Source organism: Lutzomyia longipalpis, chromosome 3 (genome assembly GCF_024334085.1).
Source record: "Lutzomyia longipalpis isolate SR_M1_2022 chromosome 3, ASM2433408v1".
NCBI lineage: Eukaryota > Metazoa > Arthropoda > Insecta > Diptera > Psychodidae > Lutzomyia > Lutzomyia longipalpis.
In genome coordinates this window covers 6,846,493-6,859,329 of record NC_074709.1, presented here as the reverse complement: position 1 = coordinate 6,859,329, position 12,837 = coordinate 6,846,493, and the positions used below count along the sequence as shown (strand labels likewise).

Below are 12,837 nucleotides of genomic sequence, written 5' to 3'. Positions count from 1 at the left end.
CCGAAACGGCTGGGCCGATCTTGATGAAATTTGGTATGGGGGTAGAGGGGGTCAATACGAGTTGCAAGCGCTATTTGGGATTCCGCCCCAACCCCCTTTTATAGCGCCCCCACAGAAAAATTGATTTTTTCCCATTTTCTACCTGCTGAAGGGTCAGATAACGGGATTTTTTTTATTTTAAAAATTTTTCGGGGTACCGTATTATTCATCCCCCTTACTAATATACGCCCCCCTTTTAGAGCTTAAAATGGAGTTTGCTCACACGTGATTGGGGGCTCGGGTTGACTAGTAACTTCATATTCGTATACAAGGGATGTTTATTACATGAAAATATTCTTATCTTCGGAAAAATTCAGAATATTCGTCATATCTTTGCATTTAATTTAATTTAATTATTTGCACTAAAATATCCAGGCTCTGTTTTAGTCATGTTTAAATAGAGAAAATTGTAAAAAATTATCCAATAATCCATTCAGTTCCAATTCAGCTTGACTAACATTAATAACTTTTGAATCTGATCCTGAAAAACTTTTTTTTAAAGCTTTCCACCCGCAGGGTCTGGTTTGAGAGCTGGTGAAATTAATTTTTTTTTATTTTTTGGAAAGTTTTTCTTAAATTTGGTTTTCCGGTGTTGGCCACATTTAAAGACTTATTAATGAAGAGTAAGAAAATCACTTTCCGCCGTCTTGTGATTTTCCTCAAAACACAAAGATAGGCTTTTCTCAGGATCCACTGGATGGATTTTCATGGGGTAAAAAGCAAATGAAAGAGAACATGTCAGTGGAAAATGTACCGGAACAGAATTTTGAATTTCCATTCTGGGGCTGAGAAAAATGAAAAAACGTCAAAAATATCTAATCAAACGTCTCATTTTTCCACTTTTCTCAGCCCCTGAATGGAAATTCAAAATTCTGGTACATCAAAATCTGCATTGGAAGTTCCTCTTCCATTTGCTTTTTATCCCATCAAAATCCACCCAGTAGATCCTGAGAAAAACCTACCTTTGCGTTTTAGGGCAGTTCTGTGGAAAAGTCGGAAAATCTCAAGATGACGTCGCACTTTAGATGGGGAAATGTAATTTTCTTACATTTCAATAATTAGGCTACAAATTTAACCAACATTGGAAAACCAAGTTTAAGAAAAACCAAAAAAATGACAACATTTAAAATGCGTAAATTCTAACAGCTTTCCCACTTTCCCAAGAGACCTTCCATAGGACAAGCATTAAAAACTGAAGCTTGTATTGTCCATAAAAATGTTTTAAAAAAAAACAAGTCTTAACCTACTTCCTAAAGTCTTTAAGCCATTTTCAGCAAATCATCTGATTGACAAGACATTTTATTCAAATTTGCTTCACATCATCTCTTTTTTTTCTCAACCTCATGACAACTTTTACTCCTCGCGAGCGCGGAGTTGAAGAAATTCAAAAGAGTAGGTGGAAAAATTTGAATATTCAAAAAGTGATTCTGCGCGATAACATTGAGCAAAATGCAATAAATCGTCAGACAAATAAATTGATGTAAATGATTTTGAAATTAATGAAGTGAGATTTTCTTTTGCACGGAAATAATCAAGTCTTGCGCGGTTTGTGGTTCCTTATTTGGTGGGGTTTCAGTGAGCGAAGGAATAAAAAAAAAGTAAAACTTTGTGAAGACAGATTTTCTGGGTGTCCCACTTTCATTCCCTCGCCCCATTCAAGTAAAGTATAATCCATTTGAGTCTGCAAGAAGTCAACGAAATTTGCTGCGCAACCAATTGAGTAATTTGGATTTTGGCTTTTAAAGAGAGTGTGTACAGAGAGGGCCTGCGAAAGAGATTCTTTTAGGTTTATGTGGGTAATTAAGATGGTTCAATTTACGCCAATTTGCATATTCAATCAGACACACAGTGTGTGACTCGCCCCTTGTAAGAGAATGGTAATAATCAGTGTGACCTCACCATTGCGAGTCACCATCCATAGATTTTCGCTCAATTTGTCTCCATTCTCATCCACACGAAATTTCCAGCGAAATGTGCTGAATATATGAGTCTGGGATGTCATGAATAATTAACAATGTGATCAAACTGACGCTATAAGGTGCCGTGTGCTTGTCCACCATGCCGAAGAAATCATCCGGAGGCGACGCACAGAAGCAAAACAAGCATCATCGGTTCACCTTCACTCAAATCCACATTACTCGTGACATGTAAACAGGTGTGGTCCTGAAATTCCTTCTCACACGCACATTAACAACGTATTGACGTGTAGGCAAATTAATGAGTAAAAATTCAATAAAATCATTTTTACCATTAAATATGTTAATCTCACATTGATGCCTCACATGTCTATGTCATTCCATTCAAATGTCATTTATGCGCCACAATTTTCCCATCTTCATCCTTTTATTTTATCTATATATGTACATATGTATGTATATTCTTCTCCACGAATCTTCTATTCATCTTCTATCCATATACCTTTAATATTAACCGTAAAGTTTAACAGTTAACCAATTAGCAAAATCTCACCTTATTGATTAAAGGTAAACGCTGAGAGAGAGAGAGGAATAAATTTCATCATAGTCAAAATCATCTCAAATTGAAGTGCTTTTAGACACCACACATTATGTGTCCCACCTCTCGCGCAGCATAAGACAAACAAATAAAAATGATTTTTTGTCAATTGAACACAAATTACAACATGACCAAAAAGAACAAATATTTATGCTCAATGTTTGCATATCTTCCCAATATATTGCTGTAATTGTCTATTATTTTACATTTAACACTGCCACAGGGTGAGTAACAGTACAAGAATAATTTATTCACATGAATTCCAAAGGGGAAATTGAAGAAAACCCTTAAGGGATGGTTTTGCTGAAGGAGTTTTTTCTATTCTTGTTCCGAAAACTTATGACAAATAACATTTGAATTTCGCGCGCACTCAAAGCGGGATAATAACGGTGGTAAATTCGAGTGGTGAAAATAGAAAATGTGGGGAAAAAGGAATAATTTGGCGGCAAAAATGACAGATCGGATTTTGAAAGCAAAGTGAACGGATGCAAACGTGCTTGCTCCGTTAATAAAGTATAATTTTATCATGTAAAATACGGAAATTCCTCGAACATTTCTGTTTTAGAAAATGATTTTTTTTAATGAAGAATTAAAGCGTGATTTCGCGAAACAAAGCATTTTGAATTGATGACGTTTCTAAAATAAACTTCAAATGAACTTTTCCACCCAAAATGCATATTTTTTGTTCCCATTCCGCAGATGTTCTAAAATTCATCATGAACTTTCCCCGTTTTCATTAATTTATTATGAAATTCACACACACATATATGTAAAATTCCATCCCCAATTTAAATTCACATGAAAAAGCTTTGGGAGTAGAGCTTTCAAAATGTGGTTTAAATAAATTTTCACATCGTGAAAATTGTTACAATTTCACTTTGCTGCAAAAGCCAATAGAACTTTTCAATTCCAAACATTGTGTAACGTGCGGGGAAATGAATTTAAAGTATTCCTCCATACTTGACATAGGAGATCCCACCGTGATTTCACTTGCAAATGCTGAAATTCCTAACATTTGAATACCCCTCGCGCTTGGATATCAAGAACATTTTCACCGGTAATTCACGCGTCGTGTTTCAGAGAGGCGTGCAGGTAAATCACAAACTTTCTCTGGGTGTACAAGCGGAGAGTTTTTGGGATTTTTGCTGAAGCAAACAATTGCACACCTTTGCACGTTTGCTGCAACACTGATGGGTTGTTTGGGGAGGAAGCATGGTGTGTTTAGCGTTCGATTAGCTATCGAATGTGCAAATTTACGGCGCGTATGAGATGGCCCAATTGATTGAATTAACTCTGTATATACGCTCTGTACCAACCTTCCAGTACGTTGAGCTGATTGGAAATAAACTGAGCGATTAAGAGGAGAAACTTCTCTCAAGATATGCCACACAGGCTGTTTTTTTGTTTACAAACTTTAAAATTTGAATTATTTAGTAGTAAGTTTCTATTGTTCTTCTATTAATTTGAATATTTTATAACATTTGAAATCAGAAAGAGTAATAAATCGAAAAATAGATTTTTTCTCCATATAAGAAACATGAAAATACCTCTTTAAAAACATCGATGAAACATCAGTGCGGGTGCTTCATGTATTTCGCGTTGAAACATTTAATTTTCCCAATTTTTTATGAAGGCAATTATTTTTCCTAGTAAGAAATACATGAAATTCACACAGAAGAAGTCGAAAAAGACGTTTTACCTAAAAAATTCTATTTGAATTCATTTATAGAATAAATTTCGGGATAAAGGAACGCATGTTTCAATGTTTTTATGTTTCACTTTTCACTCTTAAGAGTAAAAAACCACAAAAACACAATAATGACGTCATTGTTTTAATTTTTTTGCAAATAATTCCTGACTTATCTCAGCTGATCTAATGGAAAATAGAAAACTTTGCTCGGCTTTTTTTTAATGTTCCAAGGAAATGAATAAACTCCTTTTTCATTGAGACATCTTGAATGTTTCAAGTGATTTTCATCACTATCTAATGCCGCGCCGTCTTCCTCCCGGGAGTTGCAACTTAATTATAATAATCAATTACATCACGCACGCAGTATTTAGTAGTAGTTTGCAATTTATTAATTGATAGCAAAAAGCGGCAGTCTGGTGAAAAATTGAATTTATCACCCTGGATTGCCCTCTGGGTGTGCTTTCTCAGCGTCCCAATCCCATCCTCACCTGCCAATTTGGGCACCATCTAAATACAGTCATTTTGCAGCAAAAAGTAACGTCGCACGGCTGGTTTAACCTTTCAAAATATGCCAAGCTGGCAATTTATCGAGACCACTTTCATCTCATACCGCGCTCATTTGGAGATTTATGCATTGAAATCATGTTGAGAATGTTTGCGATGAATCAATGCAATGCGCACAGGGAAGCATCGATGGGGATAAACAGGTGCTGTACTGATCATAAATGACTCAATGAAGCCTTTAATAAATTAATTCAAAAAGTATTTGAATTTCATTTTATCTCTTTGCAATAAAATTCTTCAATTTACATTAAAAACGTTTTAAATAAATGAAACATTCTTATTGCATTATGAGGAATAAAGTATTTTGCAGAATTAACCATTTCAATTAAAAATGCCTAATTGATTTAAAAAAAATTAATTAAATTTAAATACTCTGATAAAGTGCATGGGAACAGCCAATCGGTCCATTATAAAAAATCCCACGAGTAAAAATCCAGCTTAATCTGGGGTAATTTGGGAGATAAAATCGCATTCAGCAAATTTTCTCTGTTACATAAAATTAATTTGCCAGATGGAAAAAAGTCAAAAAGCCAAAAGTGGGTGAATAATTTTAGTTTGCAAAAAACCCCCACGCGTCGATCCACCTGGATATTTCTTAAATTTGCCCCTAAGGAACCACCCAGAAGTCTCTTTGGTCTCTGTGTATGTGAGTGATTGATGGACGGCCAAATTATATGCTTCTTATCCGTCTGACTCTGCAGAATTTATTATTTTCCAAAAAGGAAGTTGGGAAAAAAATGTTTCATTCATACCCTTCTATACTACAGAGTTGATTCATTCTGATATCAGAATTCTGTATTAATATGAAATCACATCCAACACAATGGATATTTTTAAGTAGAGATTCATTGATACGTTTTACTTGGGAGGTTCAAAAGTAATTGGCTTTTGGGGCCTGAATGAATAAAGTTGTAAAAAGTATGTTGAAAGAAATGTGTTTTAAACCTAAAACTTTAAAAAATCTTTATCTGAAAGATTTTTTAGGATAGTTTGTTCTGGAGTTGTTGATTTTAATCTTATGCTCTTGAATCATAAGCTCCATTAAGAACTATACAAAAAGCTTTAGGGAGTTTTTATCGTATTTTGCTTATTTTCTCAGGAACTTTTGATAAGAGATTTCTAACTCATTCGTATTTGAAACATACGCACTTGAATCAAACTTACACGAAGCATACGCATCTGAAGGATAAATACTCTTAAATTATTTATAGAACTGACCAGTTGTTTATGAAAAGAATCGATTTTTGCTCTTAGAAGAGCGTAATGATTAAATTTTTAAATCTTTATATTAAAAATATAATATTTAATTTGATACTGAGCATATGAAGCATTATGTAGAAGCAGAACAAAAATAATTTTTATCATAAAAGTTTTGATTAAAAAATTAATTTTGAAATTGGATTTGACCATCAGCTAATCATTAAATACGATTTTTAAATATGTTGGACCCCAACTAATTGAAGTATATTGTCCAATAATAACTAGCCTAACTAGCAGTGTTGATCTTTCCATGTTGATTGGACCATCAGTTAATTATTAAATATATATTTAAATTCAAGTTTAGAGTATTTCAAAGCACTATGCAGCTTATGCTTCACATTATTGTCCAGGAATAAACAGCATAACTCCTAAATTAACCTAAATTAGCCCAAAGAATAAAAAAAATAAATAAAATGTGTCCCGGCCGAGAACTTTTAAGCTCTCCCGATGCTAAAATATGAATTGCCATCCGGATATGAAGTCATTTAGTGAATCGTTATTTGCTTTACAAATTGCACATGATATGGGGGCTGCAAAAAAAGGGGCAGAAGTCTCTCGAATGTTGATCGACACACACACACATAATACCATCGAATTACCAAAATGATTAATTGTCAATCGGCCAATGAATCAATGGGACCAGCAGTTTATTCGCGGTACCGCATCATGGGAAGAAAATTTATTATTTCACCACTCATTTTATGTTGTAGAGTATCCACCGAAGTGCACTGAAAGCAAATGCTGCTGATACTTGTCCGCCCGCTTCGTGTGATTTATGTGCAATTGCTTTTAAGAAATAACTCACACTGTATTTCCAAGCTGGAAGGAAAAAAAAGCACGATGTGTTATTTTTTCTAGGCTCTCGGCACATTTTTTTTCGCACTCCATGTTGTTTTTTTGCCCGCCCCAAACTCCCTGGTCTTGTAGTATTTTCAAATGACCACCATTTATCATTTTGGGCTACTCGCGGTGGCAACTTCTTTTATTGTCTCCACATAAAATTGCTTAACATTGAATACACGAGATTTGATGTAGGTGTTAATAAAAATATTGAAAAGATGAGGCATCATTTTGCGCGCGAAAAAGAAATCTCCGGTCAAGGCATCGGAGCCTATGAGAGTTGGACCGAAAAAAACATTAATCATAATTACAATAAAAAAAACTTTGATTAATCCAATTTCAATGACCACAATATATATATGTATAAATTGAATGGCAGTGAATGTGAAATGACACATGATGTGAAAATTATTGTAATAACGCTTAATGGTCCATATAAAGTTTCCTCTCCTAAATAGTCTCATTAAAACGACAAAACAAGATACTACAATTAAATTTATGATCATGTCCTCCATAGTGGAGCCAACGCAGAGCCACTTTGGGCTCAGCTGGTGTGCCTAAAGCCCCCCACAAGAATCTCTGGACAGCATCATATTGTCCCGCAATGGCAAATATAGTCAAAGAGAAGCTCCACCGGGGCATGAGAAATTTTCTTCACCCAACAATACTTCCCTTAATGCGAATTTTAGCGCTTAAATCGTTAAATTTTCCCATTTTGCCCATTTTCGGTGCGCAAAACAAAAGAAAAGGAATTCCCATTAAACCAAAATGGATAAATCACAAATTTTTACAGGCGCTATTCACCTTTTGTGGATTAATTTGTGCGACACTTTTTTTTTTTTTTTCTTTCTTATACATTCAATTCACAACCCCCGCAAATTGCTTCACACAGATTCTATCGGAAGGGGAATGTTTTGTACCTTTTGCAATTTATGGCATTCACCGTCAAGGCGGGGAAAAACACGTAGAAATGGCAAAAATAATACGTACAAGAATGGCAATAAAAGGATTTTTATTGTTGAGGACTGTTATTGGTTAAGAAAGTGTCAAGAAGTTGAGAATTTGCTCTTTCCTTTGTCCTTCAGGGGAGACGTGATATGAGATTGGTTTAAGTTGAATTTAATCACTTCTGTTGGGTCATGTGTCGTGCTGTAGGTCTTTTGAATTCCTAGCTTCTGTCTAATCTAACTTTCAAATAGAACTTAATTTTATTTATACCTTTACATTTTAATTTAAAATATGATTAGAAGATTTATCACATCTCTAAATTTTAAGTTAAAAAATTCAAGTCTTTTCTAAAAACTTAGAACTAGTTTAAAAAAATTAAGCCTTTTTTAAAAAAAAATTTGGGCCTAACTTAGAAAACCTAAGCCTAGTCTAAGTTTAATTTAAAAAACTAAAGCCTAGCTTGAAATACTTATATGTATTGTATATAAAAAGCTTAAGCTAAGACTGGTTAGAGAAAACCTTAAGCTAGCTTAGGAAACTTAAACCGGACTTATAGTTAAATTTTACTCTAAGTCTTGCTTAGTCCGATTAAGGTGAATTAGTAAAATCATAAAATTAAAGTACCTGTCCCGATCCATCTCTACTTACTGTACAAATCTTAAAGACCTGACTTTGAAAAATTTTACGAGTCCAGCTTAAATAATCTTTAGCCTGATTTAAAAAAAAATTAGACTGGTTTAAAAAATACGAGTTTTAGCCAAAAATTTCTGATCTAACTCCAAAAAAAATTAGACCTAACTTAAAAACTTGACTATATGGATCCGAAGGAATCCAAAAGCCGTAAAAACTAAAATTGAGGAGAAGAAGAACTTAAGGAACGTAAAAACTTAGACTTGGCATAAAAACTTTAAGCTTAGCTTTGATCTTTTAGACCTAGCCTAAAACAAACTAAGGCCTAGCTCAGAAAGCTTAAGCCTAACCTATAAAACTGAGCTAAATCTAAAAACTTAAGCCTTTTTTAAGGAAACTTAAGTATTGACTGATCTGATTTTCTTTGAATTGACTCTACTCGTTCTACTTAATCTCATTGAATTTAACGTTGAAGTTATTAAGATTCTACAGGATCCTCTCTTTATCTCTCCCATAAGAGGAAAATTTAAAGTTAAAATTCACATTGAGATTGCGTGAGGGCAAAACGTGCTGATTTTTATCTCGATATCTCTTGTAAATTCCTCTTATCGCCCTCCTTTCATCCATGTTGCGTTGCAGTAAGTGAATTTAGTGTCTCAATATCTAGCGGCAAGTGTTGTATGGTGTAATTTGTAATTTACACATAAATTTTATGCGTTTTATCCTCCGTCACTGGGCTATTTTTATCTCATGACAATCGGAGTTGTTGTGTATATATTTAAAATGCGATATGATCCACGATGTGGGATAAGAGTATAGGCAAAAAGGGAGCCAAGAGGCGAGTGAGGAAGGGAGAACTTGAAAATCTGATCACATGTGAGTCAGTTTATTTGGAGTTTTATTTGTTTCTCTGGTGAATAAAATAAAGGTATGATGTTGAGGATTTGATCACTCCTAGCGAGGAATTCACGATGGAATTTCTTGGAAATTCAAGAGCACCATCGGCACTTTCCATCGAACCCCGTCTCAATCGACGAAATGATCAATTTCGCAATGAAAAAAAAAATCCTCGTGATTTGCGCTGAAGTTGTACGAGAAATTGCTGAGTATTCATTTTGCGTGGCAACGCAGACTTTTTCTTTTTCTTTTCTTCACAAAATTAGACAAAAATTTCGCGGAGCCACTCCATGTGGTGTGTGCGAATAAATTTTCAAGATCAAACATTTAGCATAATTTCTGCCATGTGCACAGAGAGATTTCAATTTGATGATGAATCACTTGAAGGCAAATTTTTCAAATAACGCAACCCCAGCGTGCTTTACGCTCAGTGCGAGAAAAATGCGCGGGAAAAGCGTGCTAAAGACATTTTCAACTATTTGCGGTGGAGAAATAAGTTTTAGGGTTAACATTTAGTGCTTTTTTGGCGCCAAAATAATTTTCTTAAGATGCTTGAAATGGTCATGTGGCTTGAAAAGGCTGGAGCCGTAAAGCTTTAAAAAAAATGCTTGAAAATGAATTTTAAAAAAAATTAAAAAATCTGCCTTCATTTCCTCTGAAATTTACTAAAACCGCGTTCATCTTTTTAAATTACTTTTCTGAGGGAAATTCCTTCGTTTTAAATGTAAAGTTTTACCTCACTGAGGTAAATAATGAAAAAGTGCTAGAAATTAATTAGGTCTATCTATTATTTTCTTTTCTTTATGATTTATAATTTACCGTCAATTTTATTAACTTTTAAATTTATCGTAAAAAACCTTAAAAGAAATGGAAGAAAATTAGAATTTTTTTTCTTTTAATTTTTTCTTATTATTTATTTTATTCGTATTCTAATTACTTTTGTTTAAATTCCAGAATTATTATTTTGAATTTTTTTTCCTAAATTTTTACTTTTATAAATTAATTAACAGTAATAGGCAGGTGGAAACTATGATGAGGTAAATACAAAAAACTGCTAGAATTTTTACAAAAAATCGATTTTTTAATGAAAATTCATATTTATGTTTTTTTTTAAAGCATAAAAATGTTCAAAATTATTATAAAGTTGATAAAAAGGGGAAAAACTTTCTTCCCCACCACCATTCCACTAAATATTTCCAAGGAGATACCACATCTGTTGAATATGTTGAAACAAACCCACATTTTATTTGTATAGATTTTTTTTGGTGAAAGAGGAATTAAATTTGAAGGAAATGGATCAATTTTTCACGCAACTGTCATGCTTTTGTGTGTATTTCCCGTGAAAATGAATGAATTTTTCAGTGGGGAAGCCTCCCCGAAGAATTGGCACATAAATTAATTTATTAACTCTTCTCATTTCGCTCCGCCCCAGGTGGAATCTGTGGACTTGGCGCTAAATATTCTCGATGGATATGAGATTCGGGGGAGAAAATTGCGCGTTGAACGAGCTGAATTCCACATGCGTGGCGAATATAATCCCGCACTGAAGCCCAAACGCAGGAAGAAGGACAAGGAGAAGGTGAAGAAGATGAAGGAAAAGTTAGTACATTGAGATTTTCCGGCAGAGTGTGTGAAATTTTGATGAAAAGCTTCTGATGTAAATTGAATTTTTAATCCGCCGCAGGTTGTTCGATTGGCGCCCGGACAAGATGCGTGGTGAGAGGGCGAGGCACGAGCGCGTGGTCACTGTTAAAAATTTATTCACACCCGAGACCTTCGACAAGGAAGTCCAATTAATTCTTGAGTATCAGAATGACCTACGGGAGGAGTGCAAGAAATGCGGAACAGTGCGGAAAGTTATCATTTACGATGTAAGCGAGGGGAATTCATATCGCGTGTTTTCCAGTAGATTTGTCATGGAACTCTCTTCTTTCTCTTCTCTCATGCAGAGACATCCCGAGGGAGTTGCACAGGTGACGATGGCTGACCCAGATGAGGCAGACTTGGTCGTGAAGCTCCTCCATGGACGATTCTTCGGTCAGAAGAAGCTCACAGCTGAATTGTGGGATGGAAAGACGAAGTACAAGTAAGTTGTTCTTTTATTTTCTTCCCTGGTGGTGCAAAGTTTTTAAAAATTTTGCCTTATTTTTTTTTCTTCAATTTATTGCTGAAGTACTTACTAAAAACTGCTAGAAAGTTTTAAACTTATTAGTTGACAAAGGATAACATTTCAGATGAAAAAGAAAAAAAAACAATTTTGTGATATTTTTTAATTCTTTTTATTTTTTTATGATTTCAAAATCACATTTATTTTACAACTGCTAGAAAAGCAAGAAGTTTGTAAAATTCTTATATTTTTTGTTTACCTACTTTTCCAGTTAAACACTTTAAATATTTATAAAGCATTAACACATTGATACTCAGCAAATTCGAGCAGTGGTGTACAAAAACACTGAAGTTTAAGCTAAAAACTGCTAGAATGTTAACCAAATCATATAAACTGCTTAACGGTTCTAGCAGTTTTTTTGTTAAGTCTTATGGGGAATCCTTTGCGTCTGACAGAAATTTCTTCCGTGGAAATTACTCTTTTGTGAAACTGCTAGAACTGCTAGAATATGCTTGTCTGCTCTAGTAGTAAATATAATTTATGAGAAAAATCCATATGATTAATTAATTATTATTTTCAAAGCTCTAAATCTTTTTTTTTTAGAAAATACTTTTGCAATTGATTCCAAATTTAATTTATCGCTATCTTTTTATTCATTTAACTGTGCGCCACTATTTCTATCACCTTTCTGTGTCAATTTATCAGATATTTAATAGAATATTTAAAATTTCTTTGCTTTGCATGAAAGGATTGTGGAGACGGAAGAGGAGGCATTGGAGAGAAAGAAGAAATGGGATACGTATTTGGAGCAGAAGGAGAAGCAAAAGGAAGACGATGACAGTGATTAATTTGTAATTCCCACGAAAAGTTTTAGAGGAAATTTTCTATAAATTGTAACATTTCTTTGCAGTTGTTGGTCCTTCTTTTATTTATTCTTTGATTATTTTCTTCCCCTTTTGCATTTTTCGTAAGATTTTTTTTGTGAGAATATTCAAGTTTTATTTGGGAAGTCGTTGGTTTTGAATTTGAATTTATAGATTAGTTTTATAGAATTTTATACCCGTCGGTGGTTGTCTTAGCTAGAATTTCTCAAGACGCGAGAGAGGTGAGAGAGAAATCTCTATGTATGCGTGTTATTTTAATGTATGCGTGTCGCATAAAAGGGGCGCACAAGTTCTCTCATTATATTCTCCAAAATAAAATATTTTAAATTATCATTAAGATAATTAAATTTAAAGAATTCAAAATAATTTTATAAAATACAAGTTCAGAAACTTCGAGAAAAATATTTCTTTAATCAGATTATTAATCTTAGATTTTTTTCATTATTTCAGACTTTATTAAAAAT

General features: G+C 33.8%; 1 protein-coding gene across 1 annotated transcript in view; it reads left to right on the top strand.

Moving 5' to 3' along the window:
* The window catches only part of LOC129791705 (HIV Tat-specific factor 1 homolog), a 58,485-nt gene extending 46,090 nt beyond the window's left edge, over window positions 1-12,395 (top strand). Inside the window, exons 3-6 of the mRNA XM_055830007.1 lie at window positions 10,815-10,981; window positions 11,067-11,253; window positions 11,332-11,468; window positions 12,238-12,395. Of these exons, the coding sequence (XP_055685982.1) occupies window positions 10,815-10,981; window positions 11,067-11,253; window positions 11,332-11,468; window positions 12,238-12,337 (591 nt within the window). The 3' untranslated portion in view covers window positions 12,338-12,395. The remainder of the gene's footprint in view (window positions 1-10,814; window positions 10,982-11,066; window positions 11,254-11,331; window positions 11,469-12,237) is intronic.
* The last annotated feature ends 442 nt before the right edge of the window (window positions 12,396-12,837 follow it).